The sequence below is a fragment of the Poeciliopsis prolifica genome, unplaced genomic scaffold, assembly GCF_027474105.1.
Source record: "Poeciliopsis prolifica strain line A6 unplaced genomic scaffold, Auburn_PproV2 SCAFFOLD001, whole genome shotgun sequence".
Lineage (NCBI taxonomy): Eukaryota > Metazoa > Chordata > Actinopteri > Cyprinodontiformes > Poeciliidae > Poeciliopsis > Poeciliopsis prolifica.
Window position 1 is genome coordinate 18511839 of NW_026562376.1, and position 14922 is coordinate 18526760.

The 14922-nt window shown below is 40.3% G+C and overlaps 1 protein-coding gene across 9 annotated transcripts in view; it reads right to left on the reverse strand.

The window, feature by feature from the left end:
• The window catches only part of srpk2 (SRSF protein kinase 2), a 65530-nt gene that overhangs the window by 44606 nt on the left and 6002 nt on the right, over positions 1–14922 (reverse strand). The window contains exons 1-2 of one of the 9 annotated variants that reach the window (XM_055039271.1): positions 3461–3930; positions 3020–3361 (exon numbers count right to left, since the gene is read on the reverse strand). The exons of the other annotated variants lie outside the window; for them this stretch is intronic. Of the exons in view, the coding sequence (XP_054895246.1) occupies positions 3020–3057 (38 nt within the window). The 5' untranslated portion in view covers positions 3058–3361; positions 3461–3930. Of the gene's footprint in view, positions 1–3019; positions 3362–3460; positions 3931–14922 lie in introns of those variants that run through there. 9 annotated transcript variants of the gene reach the window in all.

A 14922-nucleotide genomic window follows, 5' to 3' on the forward strand; every position in this document is an offset into this window, starting at 1 on the left:
ATAATTACACATTCAAACACAAATTCTCTAAGAGACAATCCGAATGCGAACTAACTGCAGGGGCCATTTGAGGTGCAGCTGGAGTTTAAAAAAAGGGAGCAGTGGTGCATACAAGAGTGGCTCCTTTAGTTGTTGCCTGCCATGCGACGGTATTCTTAATTACAGATCGCGCAAAGCCAGACAATAGGTGAAGAATTAAGTAAGCTGAATGATGAAATCCATAAATATTACCACAAAGAAACTGACATACAGCCAACATGCAAGTGCTGAGGATTAGAGATCCTATTTTCTTTGTCCTAATCCTCCACACATGGTCTTTTTACGGAAGGCATGTGCCCTCTGCCACATTAAACTCTGCTTCATAGTACCACTCTCCTCTGCACCCGTGTGATCATATTTGGTATTGTTAGTGCCATTTACTTTTGCCGTATCTGTGCACCCACTGCAGTATGTGCTGAAGCGTGCCAATCTGGGGGTCTTTGGCACAGGGCCGTGTGGATGGCAGCAGCACTTTCAGGTCGTAAAAACGCGGCGCAGCATCAGCGTCTACCTGAGTCATCCGGTCTGCCAGGTTCTCGCCCTCCAGCACCCGTCAAATGAAGCTCCTTCTGTTCCCTTCTGCACGCCAGTTTAGGAACACGGAGGTTTGCCTGATTAAATCTGAATGAACACGGGTTCCTGTTGAATTAAAGTCAGGAAACTCTGCCCACATCACATATTTTTTTAGATCCACTGACCCAAGAAGATGAGCAAACAGAAAGCTTCTGCAGCTGTCCTAAGCAACGTAGATAGGGTATTTTTTTTAAATAATGATCTGCTTGTAAAATGAAAGAAAAACTTTCTCTTTCAGGGCTTCTGCAGGCTTCACTCAAACTTAAGGCTTTTAAGACCTGCATCAGGACAGAACTGGTGCAGTTCTGTTCACGCTTACTCATCTGAGATGCAAAAAAAGCTAGCTAGTTGGCTGGTACCGCCTCTGCAACATAAATTGAAGTTCATTGATTGACTAAACTCAAAGCACATGCACCTGTCCCATGTTTCACCGTAAAGTTTCCATCAGCTGGCTGAAACAAGGCGACTATACTTTTCTCTCGCAAGAAAAACAAATCGACCTCTTTCTCGAAAGCGCAGACTTCATGGTGTGGACCCATCACCAGTCTGATACAAACCAGTCCGTTGCTCTATACTTCACTTTGTAGCGGGTCTGAACCTTCGGCCCAGTTGAAGTTCTCCTGGAGAAATCCAACTCAATGGGAGAAATCCCAGATTGAGAAGTGAAGAGAGACTAGAATAGAGTGGCATTGTGTAGGAAGGAAATGGCCGGGCTAGCAAACTACAAGCAGCAGTTCATGATAAGTAGTGGATTGCAAGATGGCTGCCTGAGCAGGTAGCTTGACTAATCAACTGCCTACGACTAATAATAATAATAGATAACTTAATAATGGAGCGTTTTTAAAAGCCGGATATTAAATCTGATCACTACCAACAGTCAGACAAATTGACAAAATTTGTTAAATAGACAGTATTATGTTTTCTAGGCACATTGTCATTTTATACAATAAAGTAACTATGTTACTTTCCCTTATAAAAACAATACGTATGTCAAATAGAACTTAAGAAATTTTAAGCCATATTTGCTGCTTTTTTTCCCCCCTTTCTGATTCGAACACATATTGTGATAATGAAACAATAATTTTTGATATTTGCAAACAAGAGAAACTGACAGTGCGCATGGGACTGTGACCTCTGCAGTTTGCACTGTTTTTGCAATTGTTGCCATGAGAGAATTAATAAATATTGTTAGCATAATTGCCCTAGTCATATTTTAACATTTTTTGTTAGAAAACAAGAAAAAACCTGGATAAAATATGGACACAAAAAAAAGTACATAAAAAATATTGATTTTAGACTATGACCAGTGTTCTGACATGCTGAGGATATAGACAATTAGGCAGGGTGATGTAGCTAGGAGATCAATATTATGCAGTTATCTCAATTTGGCCAACAAATGATTTAGGCAATTACGCTACGAGGTCAACAATATGTAATTCTCATATAGAAATGATTGTAAGCAGCAGGCATGACTACTTGGTTAAACTTGAGTATTGAGGTAACCAATCGGATAAATACTCTGATTTTATGAAGTGAAAGAACTCGTAGAAAGCGCTCCACAACCACTACCACAGAATACCAAGAAATGACATTTTAAGGCCATATTGCCCGTTCCTCAAAGTTAAAACTTTGCTTTCGGCCACGTATTAAAATAAAAGTAAAAACAAATTGTTTAATTGACATGATTTGAACTAGTGTTATTATTCTGGCAGCAGTGGAAATTATTGCTGATTTGAAGCAGTTTGATGCTACTCTGAGTAAATCCTGGTGACATTTCATTCTTTCTCACTCAAGGTGTTCCTTCACACCATTATACCTCACTCTGGCTTAAGCATGGTCATGATGCGTGTTGGGCTGGATGACAAGACAGACAGCGGCCCTTGTGAGAGCATGCTACATCAAGATGGGCTCTTTTATCATGTGAACATACATAATCTGACTGGCCGAAGAGTTTTAAAGCTGATATGTGCTGATCAGAAACAGCATGCATTCTGGGGCTTCATGTGGTGAGCTGTTGTCTTGCATTGCTGCTGCTGCTGCTGGCTGAGCTGATGTTGACGTGTGTTGACACTCTGTGCACCACCATCATAGACACTACATATATATTTATATATATATTTTTTCATATATATATTTGTCTGTGGTGCATTGTTTGGTGTCGTCAGAGCCTCGGAAATGCGTAAATGTTATTTTACTGTCAGACTACATCGAAGGACTGTATTATTGTGTCTCAGTGTTGTTTCTCGAACAATGGAAGAAACCAGCAGACACACAGAGAGAAAGCTAGAGTCAAAACATGCAAGCGTTCAGACTCAATAATAATAATAATAATAATTAAAACCTATTATACATGCACGGGGGGGTGGGGATGAGTGGATCGATAAGAATCAGCAGAGAGAGGTGTTACCTTTCAGGGGACGAGGATTTCTCCGAGTTCACGGACATGAGCGGTGCCTGTTCGCCGCTCTCCGGCCGAGCGACCACAGGAGACGGCGGAACGAAGAGCACAAAGCCGCGCTCCCTTCCCTGTCCTTTCTGGGGTTTTCTTTCCTTTTTCTGCTGTCCTCCTCTCTGCCTCTGTCTCTGCTGTGTGTGTCTGCGTGCAGGAGAGGAGAGGGTTACTGCCTCCTCTCCTTCTCCGCCTCCTCTTCGTCGTCGTCCTTATCTAGATCCTCTTGCTTTAAGGAGGAGGAAGAAGAGATGGAGCCCGGTTTTGTCTGGGTCTGCGTCCTCTTGTGCGTGTTTGGAGCTGAAACCAGCAGCAATGTCAGTCAGTCAGTCAGGCGCCCCTCCTCATGCTCCAGCCTCCTTCCTCCCTCCCTTTCCTTCCTCCCTTCTCCTCCTTCACCTTGCCGCTCTTTCTCCCCGTCACTTTCTCCTGCTTCCACTGATGCTGCCCGTCCTCTCCGCCGCCTTGGCCTGGCCTCTCTCCTCCGCGGTGGTGCTGGTCGGACCGGATGATGACACAGCTTCCCGGCTCTCGGTGTGCAGCATGTCTCTGTCTTGAGGTGTCGCTCCTCTTCCTGTCAGGCTCGGCTCAGTCAGGCCCAGTGCATGCAGCTCTGCACAACAACAGAGCCCGGAGCGAGGCGGAGCGTCCCACTCTCTGCTCGGGCGGAGGGGTGTCGGCTTGTGACACAGACAGGAAAACTCGTGTTTTTCTCCTCGAGGCTTCAAACTCCTCCCCTATTTCCATTTTGCTTAGTTTCTCTCTCTCTCTCTTTTTCCACTCTCTCTCTCTCTCTTCCAATTGCCTTATTACGACATCCTGTATCTCAGGGCAACGCTGCACAAATCTGCCTCACTGCCCCCCATCATGCTTCTCTTGTTCTGGCATCCTCTCTCCTCACTTCCACCTCTGCCTGCTTTGCATTTGTGCACATGCATGCAATGCGTGTGTGTGTGTGTCTCCTGTCTGCCTCTGTATTCTCACCATCTCTTGGGGCAGATGGGGCAGCTTCTACATGACTGAACAGCTCGCAGAGAGCGAGCCGGAGGCTGTGCGGTGGAGAGGGACAGGGTGGAGGGGGGGGGTCCTCCGTCTATCAGTCTGACCTCGATATTGTGTGGAGGTATTCCTGCAGCTCGTGCATGCATGTGAATGTGCAAAACGATGATACAGAGGATACAGAAACGGTTTATGTGTAGCGAGTCTTTTAAAGACCCTTTTAGCGCCACCTTGGATCAAATTTAACAAACTATTCATGTGAATAGTGGTTTGGGGAACTTGCTGTATTACAATGAAGCATAGTGACAAATGTGAACCCGGTTTTGTGCTCTTTAGAAAGGTTTTTTTGTTTGTTTTAAAGCTAGCTAGCTAGTTAGTTAGCAAGGGTACATTAGCAGCTAGCTGCCGGCAGCCCCAAATGAAGGTGTTAGCATGTATGGAGGACCAAAACTGACTGAAATAAACGCATAAATATAGATTTAGTTTTTCCTTGTCCTTACACATGAGTTTCCGTTAAAAAAATTATACTTTTTTTTCATTTCCCCAAAAATATGCGTTTTTGTCAAGTAAATAAACACATACCCATAACAAATAGGTTTCAAGAGCAATATTTGCGATTGCTGTGTCATCCAACCAGTCATACAAATACCTAAAGAAGAAGTGACACATAATTCTTATTGTCACTTTTGTTATCACAATATTACCACAAATTATTGCAATACAACTTTAGATCCATATCACCCAGGCTTAAAATGAGGGCAGTAAAAAAGGTCCTGGCAGAAGGAGAAGGCCTACTTTTGGACAGAAGTTAAAAGATTTCACTATTACAACTATGACAATATAAACATTTTGTAGCTTTTACCATCAAAACAAAATCCAGTTACTATGCACTCAAAAATCTTCCAAATCCATACTTTTCTCAAATTTCCATAGTTGTCAGGTCTTTTCTGACTATTATGTCAGAAAAGAACACTGTCTTTCCAACATATGGAAAAAAATACTTTAAAAATGGACTAAAATGGATTGACGGATTCACAGACAATAACTGAAAATTTAAACATTTCCACACTTTTCCAGAGCACACAGAGGTTCCTCCCACCCTCCATAATCTGTTTTCCCCTGAAAAGCATCTGAAAGAGTCACCATTGCAGAAGTCAGCGAGATCTGGGCGACACGCGAAGGAAGGAAAACAGCAATGCAATGATCCCCTTTCACTTCCATACAGTCCCACTTTCCCACATTAAAGGACTACATTCGGCACACATGTCTCTGAGCCAAACTATTGTCCTCATTCTCTGTGGATGTGGGCCAATGGGAGAGGGAGGGCTGGGCGGCATGCGGGGGGTTACAGTCTTGGTCCCTGTGTAGCCATCCAGGCAGCAGGAAAAATATTGAGCCCATTTGAGATGGTGCATTCAGCTTTTTAGTCATCAATTTCATGTATGGCTTTGTTTCTTGGTTGGTGAACTGTAAACACTTTCTTATAAAAGGGGTTTTTAGATTCTTCTTGAGTGAATTTTACTGGTACTGTGTTAAATATGAATCCAAAGAAATAATAATAGCCCCGCCCCCTGCAAAGGTCATTTTGTAAATTCATAGGTTTTGGACAACAAATTGAAAAAAGGAGAGCCTCAAACATAGATTTCCTATTTAAAGGATGAGCCCAAAAATTCTTATAGCTTTCTCTCCAAAATCCACACTAATCTTAATGAATTCAGTCTTGATGTCGTCACCCCATTGAGGAACAATCAGAGTCAAACTTCAGCTTCTAGAATATATTTTCATTAAAAAGAAAAAGAAAAATGTAAAAAAAGATTTACGCTGAATATCGATTAACAAAGTTCCAAAGTCGATTCTCGCTTTTCTGTCCAAAAGGAGATGGAGTAAAAGAAGGATGAGGAAGAGGGGGAGGGAGGAAGAGAGATGATGACTCTCATGAGCAGATATATTTTGGGAGGTGGCATTGAGGCTGCCGGGAGCTATCTTTAAGCGGCCTAGTTCTCCTTACCGCCCGGTGGATGCTGGGGAGGAAGAGAGAGAACGAGAGCGACAGAGACGAAATAGGGGTCTATGCAGGCGAAAACCCTCCAAAGCACCAGAGGATGTGTTTTGGACATCAGGTCCACTCAAAACACTGTCAGAATACAGCTTTCCACCCTGCCCAGTTTATGTTCTCTGCAGATGAACGAGATGTGGTGGCTTTGCCCTTTGTGTCATCGACCTTGGTGTCGAAGGAGGCGCTCAGAGGAAACAGCGCCACCAGGTGGAAATGCAAGCAAAGTGGCATTTGGTGCAAACTGTGTCAGTGTTTGGCGCACACATGTGGAACAGAGCTGCGCAATACATTGCAAATTAGTAGTTATCGATCTAGTTTTAAATCATAAATGTTTTTTGATGCCATATTGTTGCATATTATTATGTTTTTTCTAATATCCTGCAAATATCACCAACAAGGACATAAGCTGGGCTACACAGTTGGGAATATTTCAAATTGTGGCAAAGAGATGAAATTCCAACCGTATGATGACTTTAACTAAAAATGCAAAAGCTTTTATGCTGTCATCTTTGCTTAAATTTTAAACGAAAAATGTTTACCTCCACAAAATTTTGTCACAGCCTTCAGGCTTAATGTACATAAAGTACATAATTTATCATACGTGAAGAAAATTGATAGACATTAAGCTATTTGCTTAACTTTGAAGAGACAAAGAGACCACATTTCTTATGTGAAGGGGAAAATCCTGGTAGGTTTAATAAGAAAGAACATTTCATCAAAAATGAAAACTAATTTAATAAATACAGAAGATGTTTATTGTAGAATCAACATGGGGTGGTTTAGGTACAAAGTGATCTTCTCTTTAATATTTACAATCTGTCAAATAATCTATGTACTTTTCCTCATTAATAACTATTAGCACATCTCTCTGTCTGTTCTCCTCAGGAGTGAAAAGAATCTAACTCTTTTGTCTTTCCTGTCTTTGTTAATTTGTGTGTTATAGGTGTTTAACCCTAACATAATTTGGATTTGGCTAAAACTCTGGTTTTAGCCAAATCCAGTGTTGACTAATTTTGATTTTTTTTTCCCCCTTAGAACTAAATGAAAACAAGGGGAAAAAAATGCAGCAGATTTCTTTGATATAGGGAGCAATTTTTCATTCCCATTTATACTTTATGTTTTACATCCATAACTGGGGATACATTTACTGTAATAAAATACATTTTTGGAAATTGAGGGTTTGTGTATTTTTCCTTAGCTTTTGTAGTTCAGAGTGAAGTCAGCCCGTCCAGATCCTACTATCTCGTTTTACAGCTTGTATTTATTTGGACTAAAATAAAAAATGGTAACAGTTTTAGAAAATATTTTTTAACCATTTGTAATTTCTTCCTAAGAAAAGAAAGGGAGAAAAAAAAACTCTTGAAAACCAGAAATTGGATTTGGTATGTAAAAATCTGAGATTTTATTTTGAGTCATGTTGACCAACCCCATCAATACCCTTTATTTGACGTTCATTTAAATCGTCAAAAAGTGCACAAATGTAGTTTGTAGGTTGTTGCAATGCAAGACATCAGTTTGATTAGCAATTAAATCATAACACACACACATACAATAATCACACTGTAGGGTTTTAGAAGTAACTGGCTGCAATTCATCCACACATACAGATTAGTACCTTCTACTTTCTAAGCTTCATTACCCATGAAACATGCCGATAAATCGGTGTTTTTCACAGGTGTGTCAGATTCAGATTTCTTACTATTGCTTTTATTGTTATTTTTACAGTAAAATTGTAAAGCAGAGCGTTTTCCTTCAGCAATAAAGAGGCATAACAGGTACGTAAATGTTCAGGCAACTGTCCAGGACATGAATAAAAATCAACTAAATTTCCCTTAAAGTGATGGGGGCACCTCTGTATCCCAGTGTGTGGGTGACAGATCTCATTCACTAAGTGGTGTGTGTTTAATGGATGAATGAGTGACCTCTGACCTCCATGGCCTCAGCTGTGCCGCCCGGCTGACACATTTAAACCAATCACATGATGGATCAGGCAACACCTTCCACCAACCTCACCACACAGACCCACACACTCGACTTTAAAGTCCAAACAGGAACGTTAACTGTTCAGTTTTTCCATATCTACAAATGTAAAGGAAGGCAGACAAGCAGATGGACATATGGATGGACTAGCGACTCACTGAGTGCTGGAAAAATTGCTCGGTCAGAAGTAAATAAATTGACAAACCATCTTGAAGGATTTTGTGATCCACACTGAAGTTGACAAAACTCAAACAGAAACTTATTAGTTGAATTAGTTGATCGCCTGATGCAACCAGAAACTGAACAGAACTGTTGTTAAGTGCATCTGCAACTATAAAGAAACATGTTTTCTAAAGACTTGTTTAATTGAATTCAATGTGCATATAATTATATTGTTATTATTTCTTACAATGATAATAATAATAATGCCTTCAACTAACTAATGCTTGAGTATTTTTTTTTGGTGTTGGCATCGTTTGAGATTTTAGAATCAGCTCTTCGTTGATGACACCACATCAAGACTCAACTTATGAAGGCTCAGCTACGTTCTATGTAAATGTTATTTATGATTTCACATCCCAACCCTGCAAACCTATAAAACCTTAAAAGAAATATCTGAAAAACATTTTTTATATTTCCCACTTCTAGTAGAATTAAAATATGGCATATTTATTGTAAGTGATAGAATCAGTCATTTAAAAAAAAATTACTGATTTTAATTAGCAAATAAGGCGATGACTCAAATACATTTTATTTATGATCAGGAGAGAAGTTTAAAAGATGGGACATGTCTGCCCCCTAATGGACGGACTGAGGAATTGCACGCTTGAGAGTGACCCTGCACACAACGCACTTCTCACTCGATATGACTCCTCAGTGATGGATAGCTGGGGGATGTAAACAGCAGCACTTTGGGGAGTGTGTGTGTGTGTGTGTGTGTGTGTGTGTGTGTGTGTGTGTGTGTGTGTGTGTGTGTGTGTGTGCGTGCGTGCGTGCGTGCGTGCAAAGTGGGTGTTGGGGTCAGATCAGAATAAACACAAGATGTTTTCCACTTACTTTGTTTGCAAGCACGGATGAAGGGTAGACAGAGACCAGGGGGAGGTTGAGTGAGGAGCACAACAATAAGGACCCTGTGTTCCAGAGCTGCAGTGCTGCGAAAACAACCCTGCAGCTGTAAAAGGGGGCAGGCCGGAGGTCACCACCTTGCATTATGTCAGCGCAGTGAATGCCATCATTTATCTGGCAGAACTGCTGATTTACTGTCGCAGATAAGACCCAAGGACTGAGTTTAGTGCATAAATATGCTTTGATCTAATACTAGCGTAGCCTCTTGTTCTACACTTTGTTTTGTCTGGGTCTGGATGAAAGTTAAAAATTTTACCCAATCGCTGTTTGGCCATGATGACATATAGCGGTTCTAAATTTTTTTGTGCTGTACACAAAAAAATTTGTGCAGAGAGAGAGAAGTGCCGATGCCAAAAAAGATGACCGATAATGTTCAATATTTGAAACTGAATCGCTTCTTTCACTTCCTCTGCTGCCATTTGAGCTTGTAAGAAGACAAAAAGTCAAAAAGCTAAAAGGATATAGATAATGAGAGGCGCTGTAGTTTTATCGGAAATGCATCTAAAGATAAGGCGTGCGTAAATGTAGAAACCAGGGGATTTGACATGAGTAAATGAGGACGCCAGCCTGTTCAGCGGAGTCATTGGATGTTTACAATGGCAGCAGCAGCTTTGATGGAAAGAGGCTGATGCACAGTACACATACTTGATGAATTGCCAAGCTGAAGAGATACGGACAAACTGCAAACACGGGCACCGACCACCACTGACTCGTGCGAGTGTGTATTGATTCTGCTTTGCTGTTCTAGAGTCTGCGTACATCATGTCATCTGTAATTACTGGTGAGCCAAAAGGGAAAAAATGTTTGACTGTGCCGCTCTGTGGAACCGCCGAACCACAACGCTGACACGAGAGGCATCCTGATTTCTCATCATCAGACGTTTTCTGCAGATTATTTTCCACTTGAGCTTATTACTATTATTATGTCTTATGAAACGTGATGGATAAACTTAAATAAGCAGCGACGGACAACAGCTGACAGATGAAGTTCAAACGGTCAAGTGAAGATCCAGATTATTTTCGGTCCTTTATTTGTAACCACAAACCTTCTGTCGCAAGTTGGAAGGGGTGTGAATCCTTTCGCTTTTTCACGATGCAGCTGCGCAGGCCACATCGAAGCTGCCCTGAGGTCGGCAAGACCGAATGCAAACGATCTGGAAGATTGGTGAGCTCTATAAACAATAAATAGCAGCAATTTTATCACTTTAATAGCCCCAAAAACCTCAGGAAGGTATCATTTTGAGCTACAAAAATTATATAAAAAATACATAAATACAAAATATTTCAGAAAATAGAGAAATTATCAGAGTGAGAAATAAATCTATGCTAACCTGCCCAGTTTATAGAAAATCTTTTTACACCGCAATGAAACTATCATTATCTTAAAAAGCGATCCATTTCAAAATAATCATACTGTACTAAAGCAAATAAACACCGAAAATCAACGTTTTTATTATACTATTTGCTTTACAACAACATACTATAGTAGACAGATTTGTTTTTATCCTTCCGTAGAAGGATAAAAACAAATTCTTTTCATTATGGTCATGGTTCAAATAAACTGTTTAGGACAACCAGACCACACATACAGCCAAAGCTGCAATGGTAGGCTTCAGAGCAAATCATATGCATATGTTAGAATGGCCTAGTTAAAGTCCAGACCTCAGTCTAAATGAGAAACTATGGCAAGACTTGAAAATGTAGATTCATAAACATTGGCCATCCAATCTGACTAAGATGAAGCTTTAAAAAAAAAAAAAAAATGGGTAAAAGGTTATCTAATCACCAGTCTTACACAATTTAAGTTAGCACTATATTATTTCACGCTTTTTAAATTTAGTCAATTAAAAAAAACAAACAAACAAAGAACTGGATTATTTGGGTTCATTTCCAGACTCATATGTGGAAAGAAAAGACGAGAAAAGTCTGAGGAACCTAATAACTATGAAATTACATACATTATTGATTCCTATGTGGAATGTAAAAGCTACAAAACCATCTTCCGTACGATGTGACTGTAGCCATTCGCCCAGAATGCAGACACATGAAGGAAATGTAATCCCGGGTTCATCAACCAAACAGCAAAACAGCTGAAATCTATCAAGCTGAACTCCAACATAAAAGGTACTTCTCTTCCTGACGGCATCGTCCTTCATATTTTAATCCATTAACTTCCAGGATCGCTTGAATATTGACAGAAAAACCAGGCTGGGGCGCATCAAAATCAAATCTTGACAATCCTCAAGCTTTCAATGTTTACAGTAGCAAAAATTAACAAAATGACAATTACTGTTGAGTAGCTGCAAAAACTGCAGTTAAGCTATGATTCCTAGTTGTTATAAGTATATTAAATATTGTTTTAAACATAGAAGTTGTCAGATTATTCCAAATAGTTGAGGTTTTTGTTTAATGTAATAAATCTACCTGCAAATATATCCTTTTCTCTGTAAATCATCAAAACACAAATTATGTCAAGAAATTCTGACCTCACGTTTAACCAGAAGGTGGCAGTAGAGAGCAGCTAAGTGGCTTTCCACCCTGTGATGAGCTCCTGTCTTCACAGAATTACATGCCCCAGTAATGACTCTCCATAACAACCCACTGGTCTGCCACCACACGACTGGACTGCATGTCATGAGGGGCAAATCCGGACTTCCTGTAAATCCTATCTGGACCACACAGCGAGAGAACTTCAGGGTCTCTTCTTCTCAGTCGCCCTCACTCAAAATCTTCATTTGGTCTGATCGACACGCTGATCTTTGAAAAGCAGCATGACAAATCCTGAACCAGCTCGAATCAGCTCAACAATTCGTTCCTAAAAGCATGTGACCGAATGAGAATGATTTCGTATAACCACAGATGATCAGCCCTGCCTACTTCTGTATTCAATCAGTCGGTGAGGGGATAATAATATAAGCACTGTGGCCACCAGGAGGAAAAAAATCCTTCCCACTCAGACACGCAGGAAACGACTAATATCTCCACACAATTCAGTCTGTGACAATAAATCATCTGAGAGCAGCAGACCCCCCCTCTCTCTGACAGGATGAGAGTCGGCTCATTCATTTCTGCTGGATTTGTATTTGACATGTCTGTGAAAGGAAACACTTCAGCAGAACTTACCAAGAATTGGTTTCTTTCTTTGTTCTTTTTTTTTTAACCGAGAAACAAGAACACAAAAATTATCCACCATTTTTGCAAACAACTTTTTGCCATCAGGCTCACCTCGCCCACAAATATGTTAGGTTTCCAGATTATGTTGCTCCCAAAAGTGGCCAAAAATTGATCACTAAGACATGCGTCCTCTGCCAAGTTTCTAGATGATTAATCATCTGTGCACAGCTAGATTTATGGTATTTGATTAATTCTGCACCTCTGACAGTGTAAAGCACAGTTCAGCAGCCTGATGTCAAGAGAATTTCACCCGGCGCTGCCTGCATGACAGAAACTGGGTGTGGAGGGCTTTGTTGTGGCAAAGACAATTATGAAAGCAGGATGATCTTTATCCCCTTCAGAGAGTGGATGCCTGTCTTTCAAGTCTGTCTGGTAGTGACAGGAGACTTTGATTCATCCTAAATTAGTCTAGTTACAGTGTGAAAATATTCATCCCTCTTGAACATTTCCAAATAACCAAAACAGTTAATTGACTCAGGATTAATTATTGTTTAACTGTTTATTAGATTAAAATTAGCTCCATTGGATTGATAACGTCCGCACAGTGTTGCAGTGTGGCCGCCATCCAGCAGACGGCGCCGCGGGACATCTTTGATCGGAGCCGGTCACAATTAAAGATGGCGGAGCAATCCCAGAAACGGTCCAAACGAAGTCAGTTGTGGATGCAGCGATGCACAATATAAGGTTGTGTTTCGAATTATAAGCACTAGACAAACTCCACAAGTTATCACCTTAAATAGCCAAGCTTTATGACGGACCAGCATCCACTTCTCAACCAAAAATTACTGAGTTCCTATGAAGCAGAGGAATGTGATGAAGACAGAAAAGCAGAGAAATTATAGCATGATATAAAAAGACATGATCCCAATAAATATTGATTGATTTTGATGTCTTTCTAAGTTTAATAAAGTGAGAAGGCTTTGTTTGTTCAGTCAGTATTTAACACAGATAATGTTCAAATGTAATGATGTGCTTCTTTTTCAAATTTATCCCATTATGTTATGGAAAAAGATGGTCAGCCCAATTGAGAGAAGACAAAAATTCAGTTTTAAAGACAATGTGATTTTCTCTGATTCCATCTCTGCACTTTCTTCATTCATCCTCGTATCTACTGAAAGCTCACACCTAATTAATTCTCCCTTCCACTTTTCCCTTTCGATATTTCTTCTTTCTTTTTCCCCATTTCTCTCTCATCCTGCTTCTGCATGCTTAGCTCAAAGCACTACACCCAGTATTGAAGGGAGAAGCACTACTGGCTTGAGGCATACAAATCTGTTCACCAAAGGTCAAACCTCCGAGGTCTTCTTCGACTCACACCCAGAACACGACACACATAAGCCAAAGACCCTACATGGAGACGACAATTTCATTAAACACCGAAATTCAAACATCTGGCTTACTAACCAATCAGCATTGGCTGATGCCACATCAGTGTACAAAGCTAAATAATTTCCATTTCACAACTGATGTCAAATTCATTCACATACATGAAGAGAGAGAAGCATGCATATGTCCCTCCCTGCTTCAGTTCAGGGTCATGTCTTTCAGAACTGAATCTTGAATGACTTCAATGATTTCATGTTTGCATAAATAATCAAATATTTGTGCTTTTAACGACCCGATCAGGTCCACACTTAATGCCAACACCTTATACCACCGCCGTAGAACATTTAACAAGGTTAGAAGAATTTCATACCATTCCTCTTCGCACAATTTCGCGAGGTTGAGTCCTACATCCTCTCACATCATTTTTCTGAAAGATTTAGTTCTGGAGATCGTGCCTGGTACTAAAGAAGGTTGGTTTCTACATGGTGAAGAATCTATTTGCTAATTTGGCCCTATGTTTGGATCACTGTTTTAGGAAAAGATCCAATGGTAACACATTTTCCCCTTTCAGACAGAAAACATCAAATTTTCCATAAAAAAATTCTGATAATTCAATAGTCTCATGGAAGCCATAACTCTAACAGCGTTCAATGACACTTGGAAAAGAAACAGGCCCACAGCACCACAGATCCACTACCATACTTAATAGCGGGTACGGTGTGCTTTAATACATAAATTGCTTTCCATCTGAATAGAGGTGCACCAATTGCAGTTTGCTGGGCAAATGTGATAGTTGGACAGAGAAGGCTTTTTTCCAGGTTTTTATTGAAAATGTATGACCTCAATATTTCAAATTTTGAAAAATGTAGCCTTTATATTACATCATATTACATCATTATATCACGCCCTAGAAAGCCACAAATAGTTCATAAACACTCTGGTCAACGTAAAAAAAAAAAAAAAAATGTTGAAGTATTAAGTAAAACTAAACTTTAATATAAAAAACAAAGCAGCTAATATCAGTTTAATGCTATTTGCACATCTTTCACAGAGGAAACGATTAGTGGGTGGGAGCTGAGCACAGGGACGTTGGTCAGATAGGGAGGTGGATGTAGAAATGTGGAATTACATCCAAACTGTGCTGCTGATGAAAGCCTGATATGGCGCCTACAAAGCACAAGAACTGACCGAATGAAATGACT